Consider the following 27846-nt stretch of genomic DNA (forward strand, 5'->3'; position numbering starts at 1 on the left):
AAGGGTACACAATCAAGTAAAGGGTGGAAAATTGAAACTCATAATGCTGGGGGAAAAAAACAATAAAATTTGAGATTCAAGCCCGTGCAGCCTAACTCTAACCCCTGCACTCTCCAGCCTTTTCCTGTAGGTAATTTCCCTAAAAACACGGCCCTGTTCAAGCCACAGTAAGGAAGCCTGACCCACACATCTCCCAGACACTGAAATAAACAGACTCTTCCATTTATTATTCCTACTTCCACGGTCACCTGGACCTGGTTTAACATTCAAATGGCTCTAGTTCAGCTGGAAAAAACTTAATTGAATTTTGGATGAAAATAAACAAAAATCAACTAAAAGGCTCCATTTAATTAACTACCTGAATGGGGAAAGAGGAGAAAGTTTCAACTACAAGTTTAAAAACAGAAAAAAAGTAACTTGGTTACTCTTTCTAGCCTAAAGTAAATCATGAAGAGAAAGTGCTCTATTGTTTTGAAAATAAAAGCCTGACCTGAAAAAATTTAAATTTAAAAAGAATCACGTCAAGGTTTTTAAATCAAATTGAGTCTTTTCTCCTCACTGTTGTTTTATGACAATTCCCTTGGGGATTTTGAAACCTAAACCATTTTCTTTCTGAAAACATTTCTCTGTAACACAAACAGCATAAAGCCCTGTTGTAGTGGGAGCCAGCATTTTTTAAATCCCACTGTAAAGGAACACAACAATGAACAGCGACACAAAACTACAAATATTTGATAAGAAAGTGAAAACAGAATTTAAACCTGCCAATATTTGTGGTCTTTTGTAAGTAATGTTAAAAAAGAAACAACAGGCCCCAAATGTAGTCATTTGCCCCCACAATGGTAAACTAAGACTTTTTAAATTTGATTTTAGAGAGAGGGGGAGAGAAAGGGGGAGAGATAGAGAGAAACGTGGATTTGTTGTTTCACTGATTTATGCAATCATTGGCGGATTCCTGTACTCATGTGCCCTGTCCTGGGATCAAACCCGCAACCTTGGTGAATCGGGACGATGCTCTAACCACCTGAGCTACCCAGCCAGGGCCAGTAAACTAAGACTTAATCGCAGTTTCAATCTCCCCCAGGAATGTACTGTTAAAAAAAGTGAACCTGAAATTTGCTGATTAGCACTGGTGAGGTAATCTGCAAGGTGAGACCTTTACTGTTCCCTTCAGGCCCCAAAAGATGTCCTGGCCTGAAACACTCCTTTTCTTTGCTAATAACTTTCTTGCCTCACCCTCCTCCTGCCCTACAGCGTCTCAGAGTCCCTCTTTGCTTCCTACATGGAATGCTGCCCTCCCGGCTCATGAACGGCTCAGTACAGCCAATTAGATCTTCAAATTCACTCGACTAAATTTTTGTCCTTTCACAGTGATAAGTACCGATTTGGACAATTTAAGAAGAAAATTTAAAACCTAAGTATGATATTTGAAAACTGTTATATACACAGATGTTCTCCTTTATTGAAGACTCCTAGCATTTTCAGAAAATTAAACAAGCAAATAAACAGAAAAATGTGGACCATCAAAATAAAAGGTTTTTGGTCAAAACCAAGGCCTTCCTGTTCAAGACAGAAAACTGCAAGATAAAATCCAACCATCCTGCTGTCCCCTGCTCGTGCGCTCTGCGAAGCCCGCCATTTTTAGTGTGGACGCGTTTGTGTCCCAGGGAGGACACAGAGGGAATTACTGATTGCCAGGAACGTGGTGGTCACCCTGAAGGAAAACAGAGAGCTAGACCGACAGGCCAACTGTGGTCACCCTTCCTCGTGTTCATTTCAGATGGACAAGGAAAGGTGTTCCTTCCTCCTGGGCCCTGTGACAACCATCAAAGACAAGAAGTAACTCCACATGTGACTAGGCCGCAAGAACGAGACTGAAAATCTCAGAGAGAGGTGGATTAGAGGGTAGAGAAGAACCTTCTCATATCTGTGACCACAAGCCACAAAAATGAATAAATGGCCAATCTTCAATGGCATAATGACAAACGTGTTGGGGAACCCTGCCCATTTGGCTTTCCAAATGTGGCTCATTCTCTTTCTTCAATCTTAGACAAAGTAGAAGTCAGTCTCTTCTAAGATCTCTCCTTTAAGGAAATCTACTTCTTGTGCTGGGTGGTCTCAGTGAACTATTTGCTGTCCAATATGATTTCAATATAGGAAATGCCATTGTTTTTTGTTTTATCTTCACCCAAGGATATGTTTACTAATTTTAGAAAAGAGAAAGGGAGGGAGAGAGGAGGAGAGGGGAGGGAGAGGGTGATGGAAAGGGGGAGAAGGGGGACGGGGGGGGGGAGAGAGAAACATCAACTGGTTACCTCCCAATGCACTCCGACCGGGGATCAAACCCACAACCTAGGTATGTTCCCTGACTGAGAATAGAACTGGCAACCTTTTGGTGTATGGGACAATGTTCCAACCAAATGATACACCCACCCAGGGAGGAAATGCAGTTTTGAAGTAAAAAATGAAGATTGATAATATGTAAGAGAAATTTATAGTCATCCCTGGTGTACAGGGGTGATGCCCCCAAAACCCCGGAATTGTCTTCTGGAGGGCAGGTCTCTTATAGTACAGGCTCCCCCACTAGGTGAGTGCTCTAGGAACCATCTGTATTAGTGTGCCAGCTGGCACTATTGTAAGAGGTTGCATTCGGCTTCAGTGAAATTTTCTGAAGACTCTTTCAATGCATTTGCCTATTTCATGATGGGTGATTTACAAATGCACCTGCCCACACCCTACTGAGTATTCCTCAGTTTTCGACCCAAAACGGCATGACCCCCATGCCTCACCCTTCCTATTCACCCAACATTGCCCTGAGAGACTTTTTTGTTGTTTCCCCAATGAAAAAAAATTCCTCAAAGAGAAACATTTTGCCTATGTCGAAACTGAAAGAACAGAACAAAACCCCAGAAGAAGAACTAACCCAAAACAGAGATAATCAACCTACAATATTCAGAGTTCAAAACACTGGTGATTAGGATGCTTAAAGAACTCATTGAGTACAGCAACAACATAAAAAAGACCCAGAAGGCATGAAGGTTATACTAAGTAAGATAAAAAAAAAAAATCTATAGGGAACCAAGAGTAAAGGGGATGAAGCCGGTATTCAAATCAACGATTAGGAACATAAGGAAGAAACAAGTATTCAACCAGAACAGCAAGAAAAAAAATCAATAAAACAAGGATATTGTAAGGAGCCTCTGTGGCATCTCCAAACGTACCAATATCAAAATCATAGGGGTGCCAAAAGCATAAGAGCAAGAAATTGAACACTTATTTGAATAAATAATGAAAGAAAACTTCCCTAATTTGGCAAAGGAAATAGACATGCAAGTCCAGGAAGCATAGAGAGTCCCAAACAAGCTGGACCCAAAGAGGACTGCACTAAGACACATCATAATTAAAAAGCCAAAGGTTAAAGATAAAGAGAGAATCTTAAAAGCAGCAAGAAAAAGCAGGAGTTCCTACAAAGGAGTTCCCATTAGACTGTCAGCTGATTTCTCAAAAGAAACTTTGCAGGAAAGAAGGGACTGGCAAGAAGTATTTAAAGTCAAGAAAAGCAAGGACCTACAACCTAGATTACTCTATCATTTAGAATGGAAGAGCAAATAAAGTACTTCCCAGACAAAAGGTAAAGCTAAAGTAGTTCATCATCACCAAGCCATTATTACATAAAATGTTAAAGGGACTTATTTAAGAATAAGATCAAAACTATGAACACTAAAATGGCTACAAATTCACAACTATCAATAACTGAATCTAAAAAAACAAACTAAGCAAACAGCCGAAAAAGGAACATAATCATAGATATGGAGATCATTTGGAGGGTTATCAGTTGGGAGGGGGAAGGGGATAATGGGGGAAAGGTGCATGGATTAAGAAGCATGATTGGTAGGTACAAAATAGACAGGGGGATATCAAGAATAGTATGGGAAATGGAGAAGCCAAAGAACTTATATGCATGACCCATGGAGATTAACTAAGGGGGTGATTGCTGGAGGGAGTCGGGGTCCTGAGTAGAGGGGGCAAAGAGAAAAATTGGGACAACTAAAATATATATTTTAGCATAATCAATAAAATATATATTTTTAATTAGACAAGTTCAAAAATTGTTTTGAGCAGTGGGAAAAAAAGTCTTGATGGCCCTGGCTGGTGTGACTCAGTGGAATGAGTGTCGGCCTACAAGCCAAAATGTCGCTGGTTCGAGTCCCAGTCAGGGCACATTGCTGGGTTTGTGGGCATGAGAGAGGCAACCGTTTCATGTTCTGCTCTCACATGGATGTTTCTCTCTTTTTCCCTCTCTTCCTCTCTCTTTAAAAATAAATAAATACATAAATAAAATCTTTTTTTAAAAAAGTCTCCACAAGTGTATTGCATAAATGGAGAGTAATTTGAAGGTGAGTGAAGTTTAAACATGTAAGAATACATAATTTTTTACAAATAAATTTCATTTTTTGGAAGTCCCCCACGTACATGAGTTTAACCCTTAGAACATAAATCTGGTACAACTGAAAATAAGTGCTGGTGTGGTTAATGAAAGTACTTAGAAGGATGTACTGGGTCCCATTTCTCCCCAGGAAAAAATGCTTTCTTTTTTCTCATGCATGGCAATTAGACTTTTGAGACCCAGAGTAAACAGGAATAACAAATGCATGATACTTTGAAGTTTTGCCAGTGTTTTTCTCCCATAATCTGTTTTATCAGCTTCTAATTCTCACAATTACCCCCTGCTCACAGATAAAAGTAACAGTAATAACACTATTTTGCACTTAATAATAAGCTTACCCACCTCCTGCCCTACCAGGGATGGTATGAGGATAAATGGAAGATTGTCTGACAAGCAGTTTGCAGCTCTTTGGGAAGGCGCTCCCAGCACAAGGCTGCCTGCGGTTAAATGACACCTTTCACCTAAGGACCTAGAAGTATCTCAGAAAGCCCAGCTCATTAACCCTTCAAAAAATTGCTGTGATGGAAACAGCTGAGCATTATTATCCCCATTTAAAAGATAAGAAACAGAGACAGGCTAGGACCACTAACACTGTAATACAAGTTTAAGAGTTCCTAGGAGCAAGCCCAGAGGACAGGCCAGGAGAAGGCCGTGTCCACAAGGCACTGTGTATGTGCCTTACAATTCAAGGAACAAATCTGTCCCAAAGAACATCATGTGGGGGAGCAATCAGACAGTGAAGGGAGCTTTCACTTGGTTTTGTGGCCAAGCTGTGAAGAGACTGGAAGGAAAATGGAGCTCCAATACACTCAAGGGTCAAAAAAATCCTTCCATCTGCTTTTAAAATATTCACCTAGGCCATGCTCCTGTGAATTCTTTCTAACTATCATTACAAAGAATACAATTGAGCCCATTCACTAAGCATCCACTAAGGTAAGCCATGTTCCTACACACACACAACACATACACACACACACCACACAACTTCACCTGGAAACAAAAGGTAGAGACTTCTTTTCTATTGAAGAGAAAGGTCAAAATGGTACTTAGGGCAAACCAGACTTTAAAGCTTTCCTATCAATGATCACACAGCCACTCTTTCCTCCAATTTCCCTGTTTTTAATCATGGACCACGATTTATAAGGATGTTCTGTAGTTACAGAAAGATAAATTATAAGATGTCATTTTGAGTTCTGATTATTATTGTCACTCACTGACTGTAACATCAATGCATCGTTACTGGAACCAAAAGCAGAGTTTCCTTGGAAGGAAAAAGGTTATTAGCGGGCCTCTGACAGCTTGCAGTCTCTGCAGCCATGGTCTGGTTTCACGGCGCTGTAACGTTTTTGAAGAATGGAATAGGAACATGCACTTCAGGATCCATAAGGACCGGAACAGGAACACCTACTTCAGGACCTATGAAGACTGGAATTAAAAACATCTACTTCGGAACAAAAAACAATGTGGTTGGCAGGTACTTACTATCCCAACAGTCCCAACTCTGCCCAAGGGGCCACTTTTAATCTGAAACCTCAAAATGCAGTCATCAGTGGTGACAGAGCCAATAAAAAGAGGATATAATGTTCTTCCAGACGGCCTGAGATACCTCAGATCCAAGAAGCAAGGTTAAAGGCCAGTCTGTGGGAGGAGTAGTTAACATCACCAGTTGCCGCCATAAGGAAAAAAGCCAGGAAGCTGTAAATTGGTGGAAGAGCTGTGATTTTTCAACCCATTCCCATGTCACTCGGGCTTTGCACATCCCGGAAGAGACCAAACCACCTGCACGTCACCAGAGCACCAGGCCCCCTCTACTGACTGAAATGGCATATGAAAGTTACCGAGCTCCCTGCACAGCATGGGCACGTGAACATGAACTTCTTCATTCGTTCTGCTCTCCCAAACGCCCTGTCAGTCTTGGCAGCAGTGAGCACGGGGAGTGTTAAGGACCTGGCCTGACATAAGGAGGAGCCAGGCAGAAGCCAGACAAACAGAGCCAGGGGGTGAAGGCTTTAAAACTTCCTTCAGATAATCACTCAGGGCTGCACTTTTGGCCTGAGCACACTGCTGATGTAAGGATGATCAAGTTTAAGACTGCTGGTAAGGCCAAATGACCTATTAGAGAGTGAATTAAAACCGCCACATACAAACAGGATGCCAGGAAGTTTTGCTGAGCACTTCAATACTCAAAACACCAAGGGATTTTCCCTCCCTGCAGAGCCTTTCAATTTTAAAAACTAGCAAGAAAAAAATGTGTGGTGGAGGTAGGAGGAAGGAGGAGAGATGAGGCGATGCTGACACAGCCGAAGAGCCCAGGCCTAATCTCAGCGCACACAGCACGCTCTGCCTGTTTCCACAGCCGCACGTAGAATTAGCAGCAGAGATGGGCCGCTGGGAGTTCAGTTTGCTGCAAAATTCCTTCCAGAGAAAGCTTTGCTCTCAGGCCAGAAATATTACTGCTTCACTAGGACAAAACTGCCCCTGATGGCCTCCAGCTAGCAAACTCTTCAGTGCCCTAAGCCTGTGACCCACCAGCCCTAAAGGCAGGCGCCCTTTTGGAACTAATCCAGATAATATTTCTGCGGATCAATTCTTTCCTTCAGAAGATGCCTCTTAATGTCCATTCAAGTATGTTACCTCAGGGTTGGCTCATCTCCCTCAGGTATTACTCACAACTGCTCCTCAAACAACTGCAACAGAAGGTGTCTGATTGGCAGACTGTGCATTAGAAAAGACGTGCAAGTGAGCAGAAAGGAAGCCCTGAAGGGGACCACTGGGACACCGGCAGAGATGGTCTCTCCTGGGCCTAGGGTCACTAGGCAAGCGGCGTTAGAGATGCCGGGCACAAAGGGGCTGACCGTTGTGCTAAGCAACAAGTTCAGAAAAGGAACGAAGTGAGAGAGGAGAAAACAAGGTCATCAGGCTCAGCCCACCTCTACTCAAACGTCTCCCACAGAAGCACAGCACGCAGACATTACAGAGTAAGTCAGGTGCCCCTCAGCGAGGGCAGTCAACAGCAAGACCGTCTCCGCACATAAACGACAACTGTCCGAATAATACCTGGGTGTGTCATGGTTCCTTAGGAGACAGGAGAGGCCACCACACGTTACCTTGGATTTTCCACTAAGTCATGCTGCTAAACAAGATATGAAATACTTTATCTCCTGTCAGGACCATAGGAATCTGCCTTCACTAGCACCACTGGAGCATTATATATTGTAACACACACTTGTCTTCAGTTTACGTCAGATGGCCTCCTTCCCCCCTGCAAAGGTGAGGGACAAGTCAATCAAGCAGAAGGCCTTGGAAGAGAGAGAGGGCTGTCCCCACACATACATGCACCAGGAGCTACAAGACCTCTACAATTTAAGGGACTGGTATCAATGTTTTAACCTACAACTGAGAGAATAAACTTTGAATTCGAGTTCTGGTTGCCTTACATCCTGTTTTTTCACTTTCAATTTGCAATGATAATATTGACGTTTGAGCATTAATTCTAAAATTGCTTCATGACTAGGATATGGAGAAAAGGACATCATTTCTTAAGAAGTCATCACAGTTTTGTGGCATGTAGGCTCCACTCTTGTTCCTTTTATCTCTCTCCACCAATGCCCTCTAACATTCAGAACAACACGCAGACACTGTTGGCACCAAGCCGCCCAACTAACATGACTTCATTTGGTCTGGTCTTTAAACAACAAGCTGCTTCAAAGATGACAGTGCCCTGTCACAGCTCTGGGTACATATTTATTTTCTGTTGCTGGTTTGTTTACACTATAGCTAAACACACACAATAGAGTATATGCATACAATGGAATATTATTCAGTCTTTAAAGGGAAGGAAATCCTGATACATGCTCCATGCTACAACATAGATGAACCTTGCAAACATGTAAGTGAAATAAGCCAGAAGCAAAAGCACATACATGGTATGATTCCACTCACCTGAGGTACCTAGAGTACTCACATCCTTAGAGAGGAAGCAGAACGGTGGTTGCCGAGGGCTGAGCAGGGGAGGGAAAATGAGGCGTTACTGTTTAAAGGGTACAGAATGTCAGTGTGGAACGACGCCAAGGTTCTGGAGATGGCTGGTGCTGACGGTTGCGCACATGAATGCACTTAACGCCGCTGAAGTGTACATGTAACACGGTTAAAATGATCGATCTTATGTATATTTTACAACTTAAAAAAACACAATAAATGCAAAGTGAACCATAACTCAACTCACTTCATTTGTGAACCACACCCAAAATTATATGACTGGACCCCCAGAAATGAATTCCTAAAAGAGATGAGTATTTCCCACAGTAAGAACAGACACCCTGTTCAAAGAGTTCATAGGAATGACATAAAAGGGACAAAGTCAAATAAATATTGTCTCCCTTTCCCAAATACACCAAGACTCCAGCTTGGTATTTACTAGGTATTCGGTAAAATATTTATTTTTCATCCTGATAAGAAACAGAAATAATTTTGAGTAATTTAATCTCTTAATTTTTTTTCTACTCTCATTTTCTTTGCCGAACCACGGTCTATTTCTTGTTACTGTGCAGGTTAGACCCTTCAAGTGCATCCTTCCCTGTCTGAGCCAACACAGCACTTAGAAGTAGTCCAGGATGACTGCAGAGATGAATAACCAATGACCACCAATTCAAAAGAGAGCTAAGGGAGAAAAACACACAGTGTCCGAACAGAGAGCAACACACCAGGAAAGGTGCATCCTTTAGAACAGATGTTGAGTTTGTCAAAAATCAGCCAATTGCTCACTTTCCTGTTTAATTTTAACAATGGTTTCCACCTTACTGATAAGACATATCTTTGGTTGCCCTCATTAATGTTTTCAAGACTTCACTTTCCAGGCAAAGCGACACATAAAGAAATTCTGAGGAATAGCTTTTTGTTTTTGTTTATATTTTTCCTCACCTGAGAACACAGGGGCTGATCTTTAGAGAGAGGGGAAGGGAAGGACAGAAACATCAATTAGGCTGCCTCTCATATATGCCCCAACCAGGGATGGAACCCACACACAGTCACGTGCCCTAATCTGGAATAAACCTTCCAGTTTACGGAAGACGTTCCAACCAACTGAGCCACACCTGCCAGGGCCTGACGAAAAGTTCTGGTGATATACTACGTTGATTTGAACCTTCCTTGCACCTCTACTCTAACCTAATTGCCTAAAATACTAACATACAAAACCAAACTGAAGCATTTCAAACTGCGCTTTTTAAAAATATTTCTGATGTGCTAAGAAACCTGTCAGAAGTCTTTCAGATCTTTTAACATATAGTATGTTGTTTCTATTATTAGTAAAATATGAAAAGCCCCTAAAATTTCCTAATAATATTTTCATGAATTTTGTTTTTTAATTACCAAGAATAGAGGTGGAGCCATATTTTATCACTAATACTGCAAAGTAACACTGGCCATATTTTGGCAAGATGTCTTGTCACAGGTTCCCTCCTAAACTCCACTTTTTTCTGATATCTATGCTAATTATAAAATTAGCACAATTTACTTAAAAGTTCAGTATTCCTGCCTTGGCTGGTGTGGCTCAGTGGATTGAGTGCCGGACTGCAAAGCAAAGGGTCACCGGTTCGATTCCCAGTCAGGGCACATGCCTGGGTTGTGGGCCAGTTCCCCAGTGGGGAGCATGCAAGAGGCAACCACACATGGATATTTCTCTCCCTCTCCTTCGCCCTCCCTTCCCCCCTCTCTAAAAATAAATAAAATCTAAAAAAAATGTTTATTAATGCATTCTATAATAAGGCATAAACAAACTGCAAAAGAAATTGTTGTTCATGTGTCCAGTTAATTAGTGCATACTACAGAGAAGTACAGATTAGTTTTGGAAGTATTTAAAATAAAGAAAGTTAAACTTAAATTCGAGCTCGTTATTATCCATATCAGCTGAATTTGCTATGTAGAGTAATAAAGTTGCAATCAAATTTAATTTAAAAAATCGACTTCACTTATTAATGGAGGATTGTGAATATGAGCTAGAGGTATATTTAATTTGGATTTTTTTCTCTTGGATTTAGTAAACTCATTTTAATAAAGAAACAGACTGAACTTCTGGTCAAGAAGGCAGAATAGGTAAACACAATCACCTCCTTACACAACCACATCAAAATTACAACTAAAATATAGAACAACCATCACTCAGAAACATCAGAAATCGAGTTGAATGGAAGTCTGACAACTATGGAATTAAAGAAACCACATCCATCCAGACTGTTAGGAGGCACAGAGATGTGGAACAGGCTGGTCCCAGACTCACATGTGGTGGATGAAAATTTGGGAAGGACATCTGGGGACTGAGGGGTGCAGGCCCCACAACAGGCCCCTTAGCCCAGGGTTTCAATGCCAGGAAGATAAGTCCCCACAACTTCTGGCTGCAAAAACCAGCAGGGATTGAGTTGGTGGAAGAAGCTTCTGGAGTCTCAAGCAGTTCCTCTTAAAGTGCCCATACACAGACTTACTCAGACTCGCTCCCTCTGAGCTCCAGCACAGGGGTTAACAGCTTGAAAGACACTATGGCATACAGGAAGGAAGTGAAGTGTCTGACATCTACACGAGAGCTGGGGAACAGTTTTCACCCAGATAAAAAGGCAGGCAGAGGCCACTGTCCATTTTCTGAACCCTCCCCCCACAGAGCCATAGACCAGGCAGGCGAGAGCCATAGACCAGGCAGGCGAGAGCCATAGACCAGGCAGGCGAGCGCCATATCTGAGACTCCATCAACCTGGCTAACACTGTTTGCCCCACCCTGGAGATCCCCAGAGACTCTGCTGCACCCAACTTAGGGGTCCACCCAGGCTGCTTTTCCATATGAATGGCTGGTTGTGGTTCATGCTTCACAAGGCCCTAAATCATCTCAAACAAGCAGCCAATGGCCTCAGTGAGCTCCAGACCCAGCACTAGCAGCAACCAGCCTAGACACACAGCTTGCCTTCACCTGGGAATCTCTAAGCCCAGCACAAGTAGCAGCCATCTCAGATTGCTTTATACCTCAGGCAGGGTGACCCTAGGCAAACACAGGTGGGGGCTGACCTTGGCCTGCACCACCCAGGAAACCCCAGGGCCAGCACACCCAGTGGACAGCTATAGACCATGTCAGAGCACAAACACCCTGCCAGTGCACAGCTGATCCTCCACAGAGGGCAGAGGTTGGTGGTCAGTGGTCACAGCCAGTCCTTGCAGCTGACTGGCCTGGGTAAATCCCTCCCATTGACCTGCCAACAGCTGCCAAGGTTCAACTACAAGAGAAAGGTGTACTCAGCCCACATGAAGGGCACACCTTGAGTACCCAGCTTGGGTGATAGGGGAGGCTGCGCCACTGGACCCTAGAGGACACCTGCTACCTTAGGCCACACTACCAAGACACGGAGTCAAAGGAGACATTACAATGGACATTAACAATGGTGTGAGGATTACCTGAGGGAGTGGGGAATATGTGCTGAGTGGAGGGGTGCAAAGGGGAAAAATTGGGACAGCTATAATAGGATGGATAATCGATAAAATATAATTTTAAAAAACATTTCCTAGAAAAGATTCAAATAAAGAGGAATTCAGTAGGAGTGAGTGTTGTTAATTAAACACATATGACATAATTAGTATATCTTGAGGATCTATTAAATATGAGCATCATATCTAATCACAAAGCGGGAAGAAAATTAAACTAAACTCTAACCTTTAAGGCAGGGGCAGGAAACGCTCCCACAAGGGAAAGTGGCCGTGCTCTGCATCACGACTACCCAACCCCAGCGCTGCAGCACAGACGCAGCCGGGCAGCGTGTAAGCAGACGAGGGTAGCTGTGTTCCGAAAACATTTCACTACCTGACCCTGACATTTAAGTTTCACATAATTTTTACATGTCACAAAATATTATTCACCTCTGAATTTTTTTCAGCTTTTAAAAAATACAAAAACCAGCCCTAAGTAGTGTGGCTCAGTGGGCTAGAAACTGAAAGGTCGCCAGTTCCATTCCTGTCAGGGCACAGAACCCCAGTTAAGGGCGTGCGAGAGGCAACCAATGGATGTTTCTCTCCCTCTTTCTCCCCCCACTTCTCCTGTCTCTAAAAATAAATAAATAAAATCTTTATAAAATATATATATAAACCATTCACAATACGAGGGCCATGCACAAAACAGGTGGCAGGACATATTTCCCCCTCAGCCCATAGTTTGCCAGCCCGTACGCTAACAGGGTGTCCAGCCTTCCGCCTGCAGGCTGCATGTGGCCTGACACAAAATCCTAAGTTTACTTAAAACCTTTTTTTTTCTCCTCAGTTTTCATTAGCGTTTTTGTATTTAATGTGGAGCCCAAGACAGCTCTCCTTGTGTGGCCCAGAGACGCCAAAAGGTTGGATACCCCCACAGGAGTTTACCTCAAGCACAGTGCAAAACATACCCCCTCTGACAAACAGAAAATCCTTTTCTTCTCTTCCAAAATCTGATTTCTATGGAAAACAGCTTCAGTCATCCAAAAAACTTCCTCAGTGCTTGCCCAAACAAGACATATTGCTAAGCACTGAGGGCACCTAACAGGTCTCTGCAAAACGAAAGCTAAGAGGGGTAATATCTATATTGGGCTTTTAAGAATGAGTAGCATTTGGAAAGAACAGGATCACAATAAAAGAAAAACACAGATAAAAACTAAACCATAAGGAGTGGCCACATAAGGCAGGGAATTTTTTAAAAGTAGATTCAGAGGCAGGAAATACTCCAGGAGAGACAGACAACTGCCACTGGAGCCAAGAGAAGCCAGCATTTGATGGAGAAAAGGGCTTGACACTCTCAATGTGGTTACTAGGAAAAAGTAAAAGTAGGTCAAAGTACTGAACAAAGAGAGGCTACCAGTGACTTTTTACAGTGCTGTTTAAGTACAACAATAGAGGTTAGAGATAGGTTTCGGGGAATTTAATTGAATTTTTTTTTACAGAGAGAGAGAGAACCATTGATTTATTGTTCCCCTTATTCATGCATTCATTGGTTGCTTCCTGTGTGTGCCCTGACCGGGGTCCAAACCTGCAGCCTTGGCACACTGGGACAACGCTCTAACCAACTGAGGGTGGTTTCAGGGAATTTAATACAGAATAGCCTGAGAGGGATGATGGTAGGAAGAATGGCTTTACAGAGAAACGGACTCTCATTTCTTTAAACAAAAGAAAAAACTCTAATAAAAGATGCATCTATCCTCTTAATAGCTTGCTCTAATATTAGACATCCTCATCAGGAAATTGTTCCATACACAAACACACACACACACATATTTTACCCTTTGAAATCATATGGCCCAATTTTTGTGGTAAGACCAGCAATTAATCAAATTTGCATCTATCTAAAACACTGGAATAAAACACAGCCAAGACTTCACACAAACTTCTCTGGAAAAGTGATTGTTAAAAAAATATACACACAGAACAAATGGCTCGTATCCTATTCCCCTCCTAAGTACACGTCTGTCTTTCCTTCTTTCAATTTTTTTTTATTTTGACATAGTTTCAAATTTACAGAAAGTTACAAGAACAGTAAAAAGAATTCTTGAACACCTTTTATCCTTTTTTTAATATCCAACTTTAAAAAAAGCATTCTTTAGCTTAATTTCCTTGGTTTTGTTTTTCATAATATGCATTCTGCCAACAAGTGTATTTGGTTAATGTCCATAATTCAGCCACAAGTTATAGGAAAGAAAAGGATAACATAAAACCTCTTAGGAGAACTCCTGTTCAGAATTCATTTAGCTTCTTTAATCTACAGATTGGTGTCTTTCTTGAGCTCTGCCCCATTCCCTGTATTCTCTCCTGGAACTCCAACTGAATGTACTTCAGATCTTCTCACTCTGTCCTATGTCTCTTATTCTCTCAAGTGTCATTTCTATTCCGTCCGTGCATGCCACATTCTGAGTAACTTCTTCTGACCCAACTTCCGGTTCACTGTTTCCCTCTTCAGCTAATGTCTAATTTGCTGTCAAACCCACCCACTGAGCTCTTAATTTCATTCACAGCTTTTTATAGTTCTAGCGATTCTATTTGTTTTTTCTTCAAAACTGCTACATCACTTTTCTTTTTAATAGGTCCCAACTACCTGATAAAATTTTTAAGCTTGGCTTTTACTTCTTTGAACACAGTAGGCACAGCTGTTTGTAGCCTAAGCCTGACAACTCTCATGTCTGCATGAGTTCTTGATGTTTCTCTGCTCATGGGAAGTGGTTTCCACAGATGCCTGATTAACTCTGACTGTGTGCTGGCCATTTGAGGGGGATTCCTTGGGGGAATATTTCTAGGCAAAGGGTGATGAAACTTTCTATGAAAGAGGAGTTTTCTTTGCTACTGCCCAGTGCCTGCTACAGCCAGTCCAGAGATTACTTCATTCAAGTTTAAGGCCTCAAGTTCTATTTTCTACTTTTAGAACCCTAATAGTTAACTTTTGCAATGCCTGAGGATCATCTTTGTCATATTTTTCCCTCTTATTTTCTATCTCTTTACCTTTGTTGGAGATTTCCTTAACTTTATCTTCCCTAATTGAATATATGTATTTGTCAGTATATACATACTGACAAATATATATACATATACATGTAATACATATATATACATATATACATATGTAATTTCCATGGGCTCTCTTATTCTCTAACTGACCTTTTTCACATCTTATTTTTATTTTCCAAGTGAAAATCTTCAAACAGTTGTACACTTGCTCCTCTAACAAGCTGTGTACGTCACATGGTTGTCAATAATAATATGATTATCTTCAATGCTATAGATAAATGCTGTTACAAAATACTAGCACAGCCAAGTGACCTGAATTTAGTGTCAACCATGTATAAGCATGAACAGCCTAGAGAGGAAGTGACACCTACTTAGTGATTTGACTTACATAAAATTAAAATGTGAAGTTACAGTCATACCGGGTAGTAAGAATGACACCACAGCTGTGGCGGTAACGAGAGCCAGTAGCTTTGGTATGCATGCAATGCTGTTGTTTATGCTGATATAATTGTGCAATGGAACATTTGGTGATACACTCTCGAGGAAAGGCTTTCTGAGAAAGTTAGGCTTTGAAAAAAAAAATTCTATAGAAGAACCATGTGACTAAGAAGTAATTTTCAGGAACACTATATGACTGACTATTGAATTGGGTAGTAAAAAACACAATGTTTTCTTCTTTAGAAATATTATACAGCACTTTCTATAACACTAGTCTTCCTTTGTAGACATTAATATCTTTTCTTAAAAAATTACTACATAGTTCTCAATCTCACCTCTATTCCCTAAAAACAAAAAATAAAAGTCTTTTCAATACTATTCCAATACTTCAAAACAAAGGAATTATTCAAATCAAGCCTCTTCACTGAGATTGCTTAAGAACTTAATTGTGCCTTTGTTACCTTTGAACAAACAGACTAAAGATCGGGCCAAGGAGGGACATGACCTGGGTAGTAGTTACACTGTTCCCTGTGTTCATTGCTTGTTTAACGGTACATACATGTCTTATGTACTTTTATATAGCACCAAAAAAGAATAAATAGTATGTATTTTTAAACAGCTTCCTTTACAGAAACTTCTTTAAGTAAAGCAAACTAAAGATCTACTTTAAATTTATTCATTCCAGCTGTCCTTTTAAAGACCTTAAGGAACAAAGGTGGAACAAAAGCAAAAACAAAACAAACAAACAAAACTTGTCTTACTCTTATTTACATCTTTCAAAAAAGTCTTAATGGGGCTAGATAGACTTAAAACATATTTCCAAGTAAAGCATTAAAATTAATATAGTTAAATACTGCAAATTCCCTCTTTTTCTAAATTTAAAGATTATTACACATTAAGTGGAAAAGATACAAATTCACTTCCTTTTTATTTGGCTTATATTTCCCAGGACTTTTAATTGTCTAAAGAAACGGCACTTTCAGGGTGTGCTTTGATTTCGGACCTGTAGTACTTTCTGTTCCTCCCCAAATATATTACTATGCCTTTATTTGCACCAAACCACCTCCTCTGGTGAGTACGACATTGGGCTCTGACGTCTCTTCCTCACTCTGCAGTAAGAACCACGCTTTTGAACAGTTAACACTGTACCCTGTTCAATCTGCTGCGAGCACACTCCCAGAATACTGATTCGACTGCTTCAGACCATTTCATAAGTCCCCCAAACAGACTACCATTAAGGCCATTTCTCTCCCCAGAAGCTGGCGGTTAATGACTATTGTCCTTCTAGCTAGCAAGGGAGCCGTTATTTCCCGGCAGTGTGTCTTTAGGTCAGCCTAATTTTATCACTGTCCACGGATAAACAAATAGTACTTTAGTTTGCATCTCTTAGATTAGAAATGGAGATGCTCTGAGGGGACACTATCCCTGTTTTGTTGGCTTAGGTCTTTTTTACTCAAACATCCTCCTTTCAGAGTTATCTGTCAGTCTTCTACTAAGAAAAAACCACCCTAGCTAAACATGTTTCTTCCTTCTCTGGTTTGAAAAACACAGGGGAATGATTCTTTAGTGTTCACTTCCTCTGAAGTCCTTTTAGGGTAAGAAAACTCTTATTTTAACTAGAAAAGCCAAATACTAGTTTATTACACCTGCGACAACTCTCACAAGAGCTGTACAAAAGAAAAACGTGGCTTCTACTCTAAGTCACTAGAGCCTTTTAGAATCTTGTCTTGTTGAGGCACCCAGACACATAATATTATATTGAGCCAAAAGGACCAATTCTCTTCATGGAGGAGAATTTCAATTGGCTGTTACTCATTACATCCTTACAGCAATGAGCAATGACTTGCCTTCTTGTTTTGTTTCTCTTTGAATGGTAGATGAAGCTGACTCTTTTCCAAGGCTGCTTCCCATCACCAGCATCCCTGCCCCTCGACCTATGTAGTTGTTAATATGCTGCACACATATGAACCGCAGTAGTTAACTGCAAGTGAATTCAACCTTAACAACCAATGCAGTTAACCTTTCTGCTTATTCCAAGTCATTTCCTAGTGAAATTGAATTTTCCCCTTTCTAAATATAATAATTATATATGGTACAAAAAATATATATATAATTCACTGGTTTTCAGAATTTTTTTCCCCAAGAGTTTCAGAAGCCATGGGTTCTCATGTTCTATTTAACAAAGACATGTCCATCCATGATAATTCCAAAAGGTGCGCTGCTATAACTACTTTACAAATATAGTAATTACCTGTTATGCATTTGGTGGGTAATTACTGGAGGCCATATGTCACCTTTATTTCAAAGAAAAATTAATTCTTTTGATTAAACACAGCTGAAAGGTTGTATTTTCTGGAGTAAAATATTGGAAACTATACCAAAAGATGCCTTGTTGTGATGATCTATATTCCAAGGTATTCCTCCATACTCATACTGTAACTGCCCAGGAACCATCTGCACCCCCTCAAAGACAGGAAGCTCCTGGAAGGTGGGGATTATATCATAATGACTGTTTTATCTGCAGGGCACATGGTTTGGCAGGTGGTACACAGTAAGTATTTCTGTTGGTGTTAGTATTAAAATCAGCTCAAAAGTCCAATTCTTAATTAGCCACAATTTTAGACAAACTAGCACACCGAGTGCCCCAACATTTAAAGAACAAGCTTTCGTCACACATTATCACAGTTCAAGTAGATATGCCCAATTTCATATACCTAAGAATCTCTACCTAAACACCGAGTATCTTTATGGGAGGCAGAAGAAACAATTTCAATTTGTGAGTTTTAAATTTTTGTTGTGATTCAGACTTTACTACTAACTAGCAATAAACTTTGACAAATCACTTTAACCATGTCGGATCTTGTGTCCTTAGAGATGAAAGTGTGGAACTGGATTAAATGAATGATCTCCAAGTACCCGAGCGGGGCCCAACTCTAACAGTCTGAGTAGGCAGGAACCAACCAATAAGGGTGATACTGCTGTAGATGCAGATACAGCAGGACCTTGTCAACACTAGAGGGAGCCACACTCATGCCATCACTGGGGTGGTTAGGGAGATTTCAAGGCAAAGCATCTTTAAATGGAAAACTGACTTAACAAAATGAGAGGAATTAAATATCAAGTGAGGGATCCACAGTGTTCACAATGCCACCTCGCACACAGGCTCTCTGCTGGCACCTCCCTCTTACAGATACCAAAGCACCTCACATCAACACATCTCCTGGGCTTTATTTCCAATTCCAAAAGAATCAAGATGATTTGAATCATTCCTACAGATTTCTTTTCCCATTCAGTCTATTTTCCTTCTTAATCAGGTATCAGCAACAAAAAAGCAAAGTAATTAATTATACTATTGAAAAAAGCCCCAAGGAAATGAGACAGAGGAAGAAACACATTCATATCACATACATTCAAAAAGGAGGGAGATAAAAGGAAGAGAAGGACTCAGTATAGCCCTGATGCGGGAGCTGCAGTGTCTGCCTAAGTGAATGTTGTCATTGCCCTGTTGGGCTTTGCAGCTGCTAAAGAGTGATGTCATTGAGTAGAGGCAATGGGGTCACATTAGGCATTGAGCAAGAAAACTGTTAAGGGACAAGATAAGGGAACAGAGGACGGGGTAGGGAAGGAAGATGAAAAGCATTTCCAAAGCTAAAGCTAACTTTAAAGTTATTATATGCATTCACATTCTCTCTGTCTCTCTCTCCCTCTCCCAGCCTCTCCCACTCCCTCTCCCAGCTCCAAAAAACACCCATGGCCTTGCAAATGTGTGACCTAAAGCCATTACAGAACAAGTAAAATGCAGAATCACACCTCTCCACTGGTATCAACTCATGTTTCTCTTTGCCCAGAAACACAAGGGCATGTTAACCTGATAGAAAGGGCATAAACTGTGGCTATTACAGAATGTGGTCTGTGGGAGAAAGATAAATGCAATTCTGAAGAACTCCTTTTATTTAAATTTCATGGATTAATTAGACACAGAGAAAGCAAAGCCTCAACAGTCAGAACTGGATTGCCTACTTTTTAGGACATGAGCTACTCCTTAGTAAAAATAGATTATGACGCAACTTTGGAGAGTCGTTTTGTGGGAGAAGAGAAAACCTACTAGAACAAGACAATTTTTTTCACTCCAAAAAAAAGCAAACTCAGATCTCCAGAGATAAAATACACAGTAAAATGCACCAAGTTAAAATCAACTTTTCCTCTGGATCCAAATAGTTGGATTCTTGTTTCTTAAATCATCATCAATTTCAAATACTTTAGAGGTACCACAGCCTTAACAGACTCAAAAAAATTTTTCTTATTCTTTTAGGACATTAAAAAAAAATTTAAATGGCCCTTTCAGTCAATGAGCTTCATGGGAAGGATGAGAAAAATATACTTTCCTGTTAAAAGGAGAACGACTTGTTTTCCTTGCTTACTTAGGACACATGCCAATGGATTTCCAATTCACTCTGTTTCATACTGACCTTTAAAATGTTTCTGCCATCAAATGATTCTCTTTCCTTGAAGATATATTTGCCATCCGCTGTGTAGAGATTGTACCTGCCTTCAGCTGTAAATATTGCAAAGAAAATGTCAGAAGAGAAGCTGGGACTATTTATCTGTTTGTTTTCTCTTGGATTTCTTTTTTTATTATTTTACAGATTTTATTTACTTATTTTTAGACAGAGGGGAAGGGAAGGAGAAAGAGAGGAAGAGAAACCTCAGTGTGTGGTTGCCTCTCGTGCGCCCTCTACTGGGGACCTGGCCCACAACCCAAGCATGTTCCCTGACTGGGAATGGAACCGGCGACCCTTTGGTTTGTAGTCTGGTGCTCAACCCACTGAGCCATGCTAGCCAGGGCTCTCTTGAATTTCTATAGGTACAACTAGCAAAATCTCCAAGTGCTATCTGCAAAGTGACATAATAGGGAGGGAAAACATCAGAGTATGAGTCAAGAGACCCAGTGTCTAGTCTCAGCTCTGTCATCAACTCACTCAATATACATTTATTCATTCAATATCGCCCAAGTACTCATTATACATTAACTATGTAACTTAGCTATATTTTTAGTCAAATTATGTCTCTTCTATGCACCTCAGTTACAAAGTTACAGGTTAAAAATCAAGTTACAGGTTAAAACTAGGTGATTTCCAAAGGTTTCTTGCAGTCTAAAAACCCGAGATTTTATAGAGCTGCATGTATTTTGAAATATGTAAAAACACACAAAAGTTCACACATCAACGTGTGGAAAAATGCTGGCAACCATGCTTTGGGTTGTTTTACGGACTCTCCCTAAATGAGAAGGCCCCTTTAGTTTCCATCAAAGGCATCCTAACAGACATTCCTCACAGAAATGTAGCAAGTCTATGTATAACCTTTGCTTCATCAAAGCTGCACTCTTAACTCCTTGAGTTAATTTAGCTTGCTTATCCCTAAAGATGTCCTCAAAATACAGCAATTAAAGAATATCAAAGGAAAGGGATAACAGGAAAGAAGACAAACTTATTGTATGTCCCTTTCATGTAAAAATTCAACACAGAGAATAACACAGGGTATAGAAAATTCAAAGCCTCCTCAATAATTTTAACTCTCAGGATATTTTCCAAAATATCCACCTTTTCTTGCCCACCAATACTCTCAAAAATATTTGTTATTTCCATTTTTGAGTATGGTCTTTTACTGTATATAGGTATGGAGACTACCAACTCAGAACTAACAAAATATATTCAGAGTGCTAACTCCATTTTCCTAATGAGAAGTATTCTCTTAATCAAAGATCCCAATTCCATTGATACCTTAAAACTTACAAAAGGTCCCCTGTTAAGAGGAGATGTGGAATTTTAAAGTAAATCATGCCAGATAAATATCAATAAAAAGACAGTAATTTTTATCTGAAGATTGAAATGTTCAATGACAGTTTCAAAATCTGTAAGTGGCATTAGTCTTTAGGGAAATGATAACCAAAACCACAATGAGATACCACTCCACACCACAGAATGGCAATAATCACAAAAGACAAATAATAGCAAGCATTGGCAAAGATGTAGAGAAATTAAAATTCTCATACACCGCTGGTGGGAAGGTAAAAAGGTGCAGCCACTTTGGAAAACAGACTAGCAGGTTCTTCAAGAAGTTAAACACAGAGTTATCGTCTGACCCAGCAATTTCACTCTTAAGTACAGACCCAAAAGAAATGAAAACATATGCCCACCCAAAACCTTGTGTGTGAATGTTCACAGCAGCATTATTCTCAACAGCCAAAAATGGGAAACAACATAAATGTTCATCAGCTGATGGTTGGATAAGTAAAATGTGGTATATCCATACAATGGACTATTATTCAGCAATAAAAAAGAATGAAATATGACACATGTTATAACATAAATGAACCTTTCAAACATTATGCTAAGTGAAAGATCACGTGTTACATGACTGTATTTATATGAAATATCCAGAAAAAGCAAATTCATACAACAGAAAATACACTGGTGGAGCCTAAGACTGGAGGGTTGAGGGGAAATGGGGGTCACTGCCAAAAGGTATGGGGTTTCTTTTTGGGGTAATGAAAATGTTCTAATATTGATTGTGGTAATGGTTGTGTAACTCTGAGTACACAAAAAAAATCACTGAATTACATTCTTTAAGTGGGCAAATTATATAGTATGTAAATTCTATCTCAAAGCTGTTTTATTTAAAATATACATAAATAGGAAATGATCACTAAACTGTGAACACGGAACCTTTTTCTTCTATGAAGCTGTAGTACTAACTGAATATAAATCTGGATCCACACAATTTAGAAGACACAGATTCCTCTATAATTCAACTCTTTTATGTTAAGAGGTTAGTTAAAATGGGGGAAGAGGATGCCCTGGCTGGTGTAGCTCAGTGGATTGAGTGCCAGCCTGCAAACCAACAGGTTCTTGGTTTGATTCCCAGTTAAGGCACATGTTTGGGTTGCAGACCAGGTGTCCAGTTAGGGGTGTGAGAGAGGCAACCGATTGATGTTTCTCTCCCTCTCTTTCTTCCTCCCTTCCCCGCTTTTTAAAAATAAATAAAATCTTTTAAAAAGGTTTTTTTTTAATAGGGGGTAGTATAGTTGTTGAGCTCTGAACTAAGATTTGAGGACTAGGACAGATGTGGAATATACTATTGGTAGTATTTTAAATGTCTAATAAAATACCGTCTATACTTGTACTCTCCAAAATACTGTCTACAGCCACCAGCGATTATTTACATTTATTTATTTTAGTATTAACTATCTATTATCATAGTATTCACTAACTTTAGGCAGGCTGGATGGAAATGTTCTCTAAAGTGTTAAGTGAAAGAATTTAATGGTTTCAGTTTAATTCCCTGTTGCACTGAAGTCCATTCTAGAAAGAGAAAATAACCATCAGCATACATCATATGAAAGGTCTGAATCTCAAAAGCAACTCTGATCTCCAGCTGGAACAACAGAGTGTCTGAAAAATACATTCTGAGTCTACTGAAATATCATCATTTTTGAACCAGTCTGCCTTTATAAACTTAAATTAAATAAAATTAAAAGTTCACTTTCTGCCTTGGCAGGGCAGCTCAGCTGGTTGGGCATCATCCATACACCAAGGTTTGATCCCCAATCAGGGTACAACTAGGGTTGTGGGTTCGATCCCTGGATAGGGAGGCACCCGATCAATGTTTCTCTCCCCCTACCCCCACTTCCTTTCTCTCTAAAATCAATAAACATATCCCCGGGTGAGGATTTTTTTTTTTAAAGTTCACTTTCTCAGTCTCACTTGCCACCTTCAAGTGCTAAATAACCATATGTGGATAGTGGCTATCATATTGGACATAACAGATATAAAACATTTCTATCATCACAGAAAGTGCTATTGGATGATACTATATAAAATGTATCTTCTAAACCAATAAATTTGGACTGCATTCTAGAGTTCTGAAACTCTGCCTTTACATAACAATGTTAAAATGTACATCACCAGCCCCGGATGGTGTGGGTCAGTGGGTTGACTGCTGGCCTGCGAACCAAAGGGTCATCAGTTCAATTCCCAGTCAGGATACATGCCTGGGTTTCAGGCCAGGTCCTCAGTTGGGAATGCATGAGAGGCAAGCACACATTGATGTTTCTCTCCCTCCCTTTCCCCTTCCCTTCCCCTCTCTAAAAATAAATACAAATCTTTTTTAAAAATGTACACATCAGGGATGTTTTCTAAAATTAAAATTGACTTTCCAGAACAAATACCATAATTCCTTTAAATGGTCCCAATGAGCAAACTATATTATAATAAATAAGTATTAAATATTCCAGAAATTTTTTCTGGAATTACAAAAATTCTTCTGGAATACTACTATCCAAATGAAAGAAATGTGATCTATCAGAACAGTAACAAGAATAGAGCTTTAGATTCTATAAACTACTCAAACAAAAGTCTATAGGCTTTTGACTGAGCCACATGAACCTCTTTGATCTCTGCTCCCAAAGGTAAAATAGTAATTTACTTAGAAAAGTCTTAAATAAAATATAATCTAGTATCTCAAAACATTGACAGTAGAACTAAAAATTGGATAGCTACACATCTCTCCGTCCTACAATGGCTCTAACCACATGGGGTCAATATTAAATGACTTCCAGTTGGGATCTTTGGTGTATATTTGAGAGAAATAAAGAATGTACTTTGACAAAAAGGACATAAAAACTGTTCTAAACTATAAATCTACAAATAGTTTATGGGTTTGAGTTCTGATGGAATCTTCTCCAAACCTGTATTTTCTAAAACCAAGGTCAGGGTCCCAACAAAGGAAATAAAACATAAATATGGGGCTTGTTCTCCCTGGCTTGCCATCTTCCCAGCCATGGCAGCCACCTGCCTCCCCACCTGGCTGGCCCTGCAGCCCCGAATCCAAGCCCGTGTACAACAGAGAGAACATCCAGATCTGAAAAGCCACCCAGAAGAAAGGCACTGGCTCCTAGGACTGGCCTAGTGTTTACCCTGTTGCAGCAGCATTTAAACTCTCTGCAGTACTGTCCTGACCAGCATGGCTCAGTTGGTTGATCGTCTTCCTGCAAAGCACAGTCACCGGCTCCAAACTGGTCAGGGCACATGTCTGGGTTGCAGGCTGGTCCCCTCCTGGGATGTGTGCAAGAAGCAACCTTTCTCTCCTCTTTCTCCCTCCCTTTTCCTCTCTCTACAAATAAATAAAATCTTTTTTAAAAACCCTCTGCAATACCTCTTCCTGTTCAAAGGGGTTATCCCACAGAAAGCAGGGTACCCATAGCAATGGACAGAAATCTAGAACTTCTAAGAGTCTCATGCTCTACCGACTGAGCTAGCCGGGCATCTAGAAATCTAGAACTTTTAAAGAGCCCCAATTTTCTGCATTTGGCTCCTGTAGCAATCAAAAGGCACTGTGAAGCTCTTAAAGATTTCTGCACTGAGTGGCCAGCAGAACTAGACAGTAATAAGAAATGCCAGAAGAAGAAGCATTTTCCAATTGAAATTGATATAGCTGATTATGTTTCATCAAGAACATCTATTTGAAATTTCAAAGCACAGTAGTAACCTTAAGGGTTAAACTTTCCAGTTTGAATTTAGATGATCATGCAAAGAAACTTATTAAACTTGTAGGGGAGCGATAGTGCAACACCACAGATGTTACCACCATAACAGGTGCCCTTTAAAGAGACAGAATTAAGATTATGCAACGTATCTGCTACCAGTTTTATACCATGAGTCTTGGAAAACTGAGGAATGTGAGAAAAATAATACTGAAGCAGACATGTAAGAGTATATATAGACAAATAGCTCCTCAAAAAAAAAAAAAAAATCCCAGAAACACTTCTCCAAAGTAAAGCCACATAGAAAAACCTCGAAGTAAAGAAGAGTTCTTTGGTAATAAAGAAATTAAAGATTACAAAGTGTTGTTCGTCATAAGAATGAGGGGGACAATAAAAATACCCTTTCTCAGTACAAAGAATCAGTGAAGCAACTATTAAATTCAATATGAATTATGTAGAAAAATATGCCTAATTAATTTTATTGATTCATATGTAATTGTTAATGTTAAAAAAACATTACTCTACTTCAGAGTTAAAATGATCCTTTAATACTAATGCACAATGGCAGTGGTTATTGACACGTTTTCTCATTTATATTCTGGGGCCAGTGATTTTCAACCGGTGCGCTGCAAGAATTTTTAAAACATGCAATAACCTGACTATTTAGTCACGGCACTGACCTCTTTTCTCTTAGACTGCCAAATAAGAAAACGACAACAGCCAACACAACAATGACTGTCCACTGTTGAGTGAATCAAAATTATACTTATTTTTTTGCCAGATCAGCAAAAATATATTTTTTGGTGTGCCACAGAATTTAGTAATTAGTTTATGTGTGCCATGGGATGAAAAAGGTTGAAAACTGCTGCTCTGGGCAATTAGACTAATTAGATCTCTATGATTTCTTCCGGTTCTAAAATGTTTCGATTTTTATTACTACCACAACAACTTTAAAATTTAAATATACATAACAATATGTATAATACATATAGTTATTTTGTCTACTGCTACATTTTTTTCCCTACACATAAGCACTTATTTGATGCTTTTAAATTACAATTTTGGTTATTTGGGAAGCTCGGCCCAGAATTCAGCCCCCCGACTGCAGTTCGGTGTTTTGTTTTCATAACTGCTATCGACTCAATGCGTTTTTGCAGGTGGCAATTCTGATTAGAAACAGGTATTTGGCAGTGTTTTCTAACCTAAAAAATTGGTTCCATCCATTTATTTTGGGGTCCCTTTATATTGATTCAATTCTGTTCACTTTCTATTTTCTGGGGCTCATTTCTCCAAATGAAGCTTGCAGAGAAGTGGAAATGGAGATAATTGTTATTCCTCTCTCAATTCCCCAGTTAGCGCGTCTACAGCTCAGGAAAGAGATGAGGTATAAATAAGGACCTTGAGTTTAAATGTAGCAAATGACAAAATGAGAACTGTCCTAAGACACATGCCGCTCGCTTTAGCTGTCAACTCTGTATATCTGTAAGTTTATCTGTAAGTCATTCCTTAGCACTTCCAAAGTTGTCCACAAGTGGTTAATTTAAAATCAAAATAAAGGAATTTTTGAGGTAAAAAACCCCAAACTAAATATGGGATTTTGGTGCTGGTAAATTTTAAACAATAGGTCTTTGAAAGAGAAGCTGCATATAACTTGAATTGTGGCTCTTGATCAAACAGATGCTGAATGTGTAGAGAAGCTTTCACTTGAGGAATGGGGATAGAAAGAAAAGATCCTTTCTGAAATGTAGATCATTATCCTTTTCGAAATGTAGGTATTTAAATTTTTTTTTACCTTTATTTTTATTGTTGACACTATTACAGATGTCTCCATTCCACCCCCACCCAGCCCCCACCCCATTCCCTCTGGCCATCCCCACGCTGGTGTCTGTGTCTCTGGGTTGTGCACACTGTTCTCTGGCCAATCCCTTCACCTTCTATCATCCAGGCCCCCACTCCCCTCTGACAGCTGTCAGTCTACTCCTTGTATCCATGCCTCTAAAAGAAGGCATTTTTATATGAAGGCTCAGATTCCATAAGAGGAAAAAATTATTACTCTAACACAATGTTTCTCAACCTTGGTGTTACTGACATTTTGGACTAAGTCTCTGCTGTGGGGGGTTTACACTGTGTGTTGTAGAGGGTTAAGCAGCGTCCCTGGCCTCTGCCCCCAAGAACCCAGCTCTAGCCCCCTGTGACGACCAAAAATGCCCCAGGACAATCCTAAACATCCTCCGGGGGACAAAACTGCCCCAAGTTGAGAACCACTGGTCTAACATTTACTTTTACTAGCTAATCTTCCTTTCTTTTACTTTTCAAAATAAGCCAACAAGTATTGCATAGGACATACTTATACTAAAATCATTAATTATTGCTTACCCCAAATTTACCTGGGCGCCCTGTATTTTTATTTGCTAAATCTGGCAACCGCATGGGTGGCAGAAATAAAAGATTTGGTATGCCAGTCTCATACTAGACATGTCCCTGCACACTTCCACTGTGCTCATTAAAACAAGCTAACAGATCAAAAACAGAAGACATAGCAGAAAGTCTTTGACGGCCCATTCTATTCAAACTCCTGGGATGAGACCATTCGGCCTTGCCAAGCACACGCTGTGCTGCATCTCTACACAGGACTTACCATTGGGGTCTTTCCTGAACAGAGTATTCATGACCGTGGCATGGAGTTTCACACTATTCCACTCTTTCACTATTAATCCAGATGCCTGAAAACGTTCCAGCACTCGATCAACTAATTCCTGCAGCCTGGAAAAATTGAAGAAATACAGAAATCTGAGCAAACTCCTGAACCCCTGATAACTAATTCAACATCTATGATGCCCCTGCTCTGGGCCAATCCCTGTACAAGGCCCTGCGTAAGGGGCCGAACAAAAGGCTGTGGTCCCTTCCATCACGCAGCCCGCAGCCT

The 27846-nt window shown here is 40.1% G+C and overlaps 1 protein-coding gene and 1 pseudogene across 3 annotated transcripts in view; one reads left to right on the forward strand and one right to left on the reverse strand.

Moving 5' to 3' along the window:
* The window catches only part of ASCC1 (activating signal cointegrator 1 complex subunit 1), a 106308-nt gene that overhangs the window by 8872 nt on the left and 69590 nt on the right, over nt 1–27846 (reverse strand). For all 3 annotated transcript variants that reach the window (XM_053922621.2, XM_024561328.4, XM_024561327.4), the window contains 2 exons: nt 27559–27683; nt 19849–19934 (listed from right to left, as the gene is read on the reverse strand). In XM_053922621.2, the coding sequence (XP_053778596.1) occupies nt 19849–19934; nt 27559–27683 (211 nt within the window). The remainder of the gene's footprint in view (nt 1–19848; nt 19935–27558; nt 27684–27846) is intronic.
* Nucleotides 24218–25369, forward strand: LOC112305312 (small ribosomal subunit protein mS35-like; annotated as a pseudogene).

Source organism: Desmodus rotundus, chromosome 4 (genome assembly GCF_022682495.2).
Source record: "Desmodus rotundus isolate HL8 chromosome 4, HLdesRot8A.1, whole genome shotgun sequence".
Taxonomy (NCBI): Eukaryota; Metazoa; Chordata; class Mammalia; order Chiroptera; family Phyllostomidae; genus Desmodus; species Desmodus rotundus.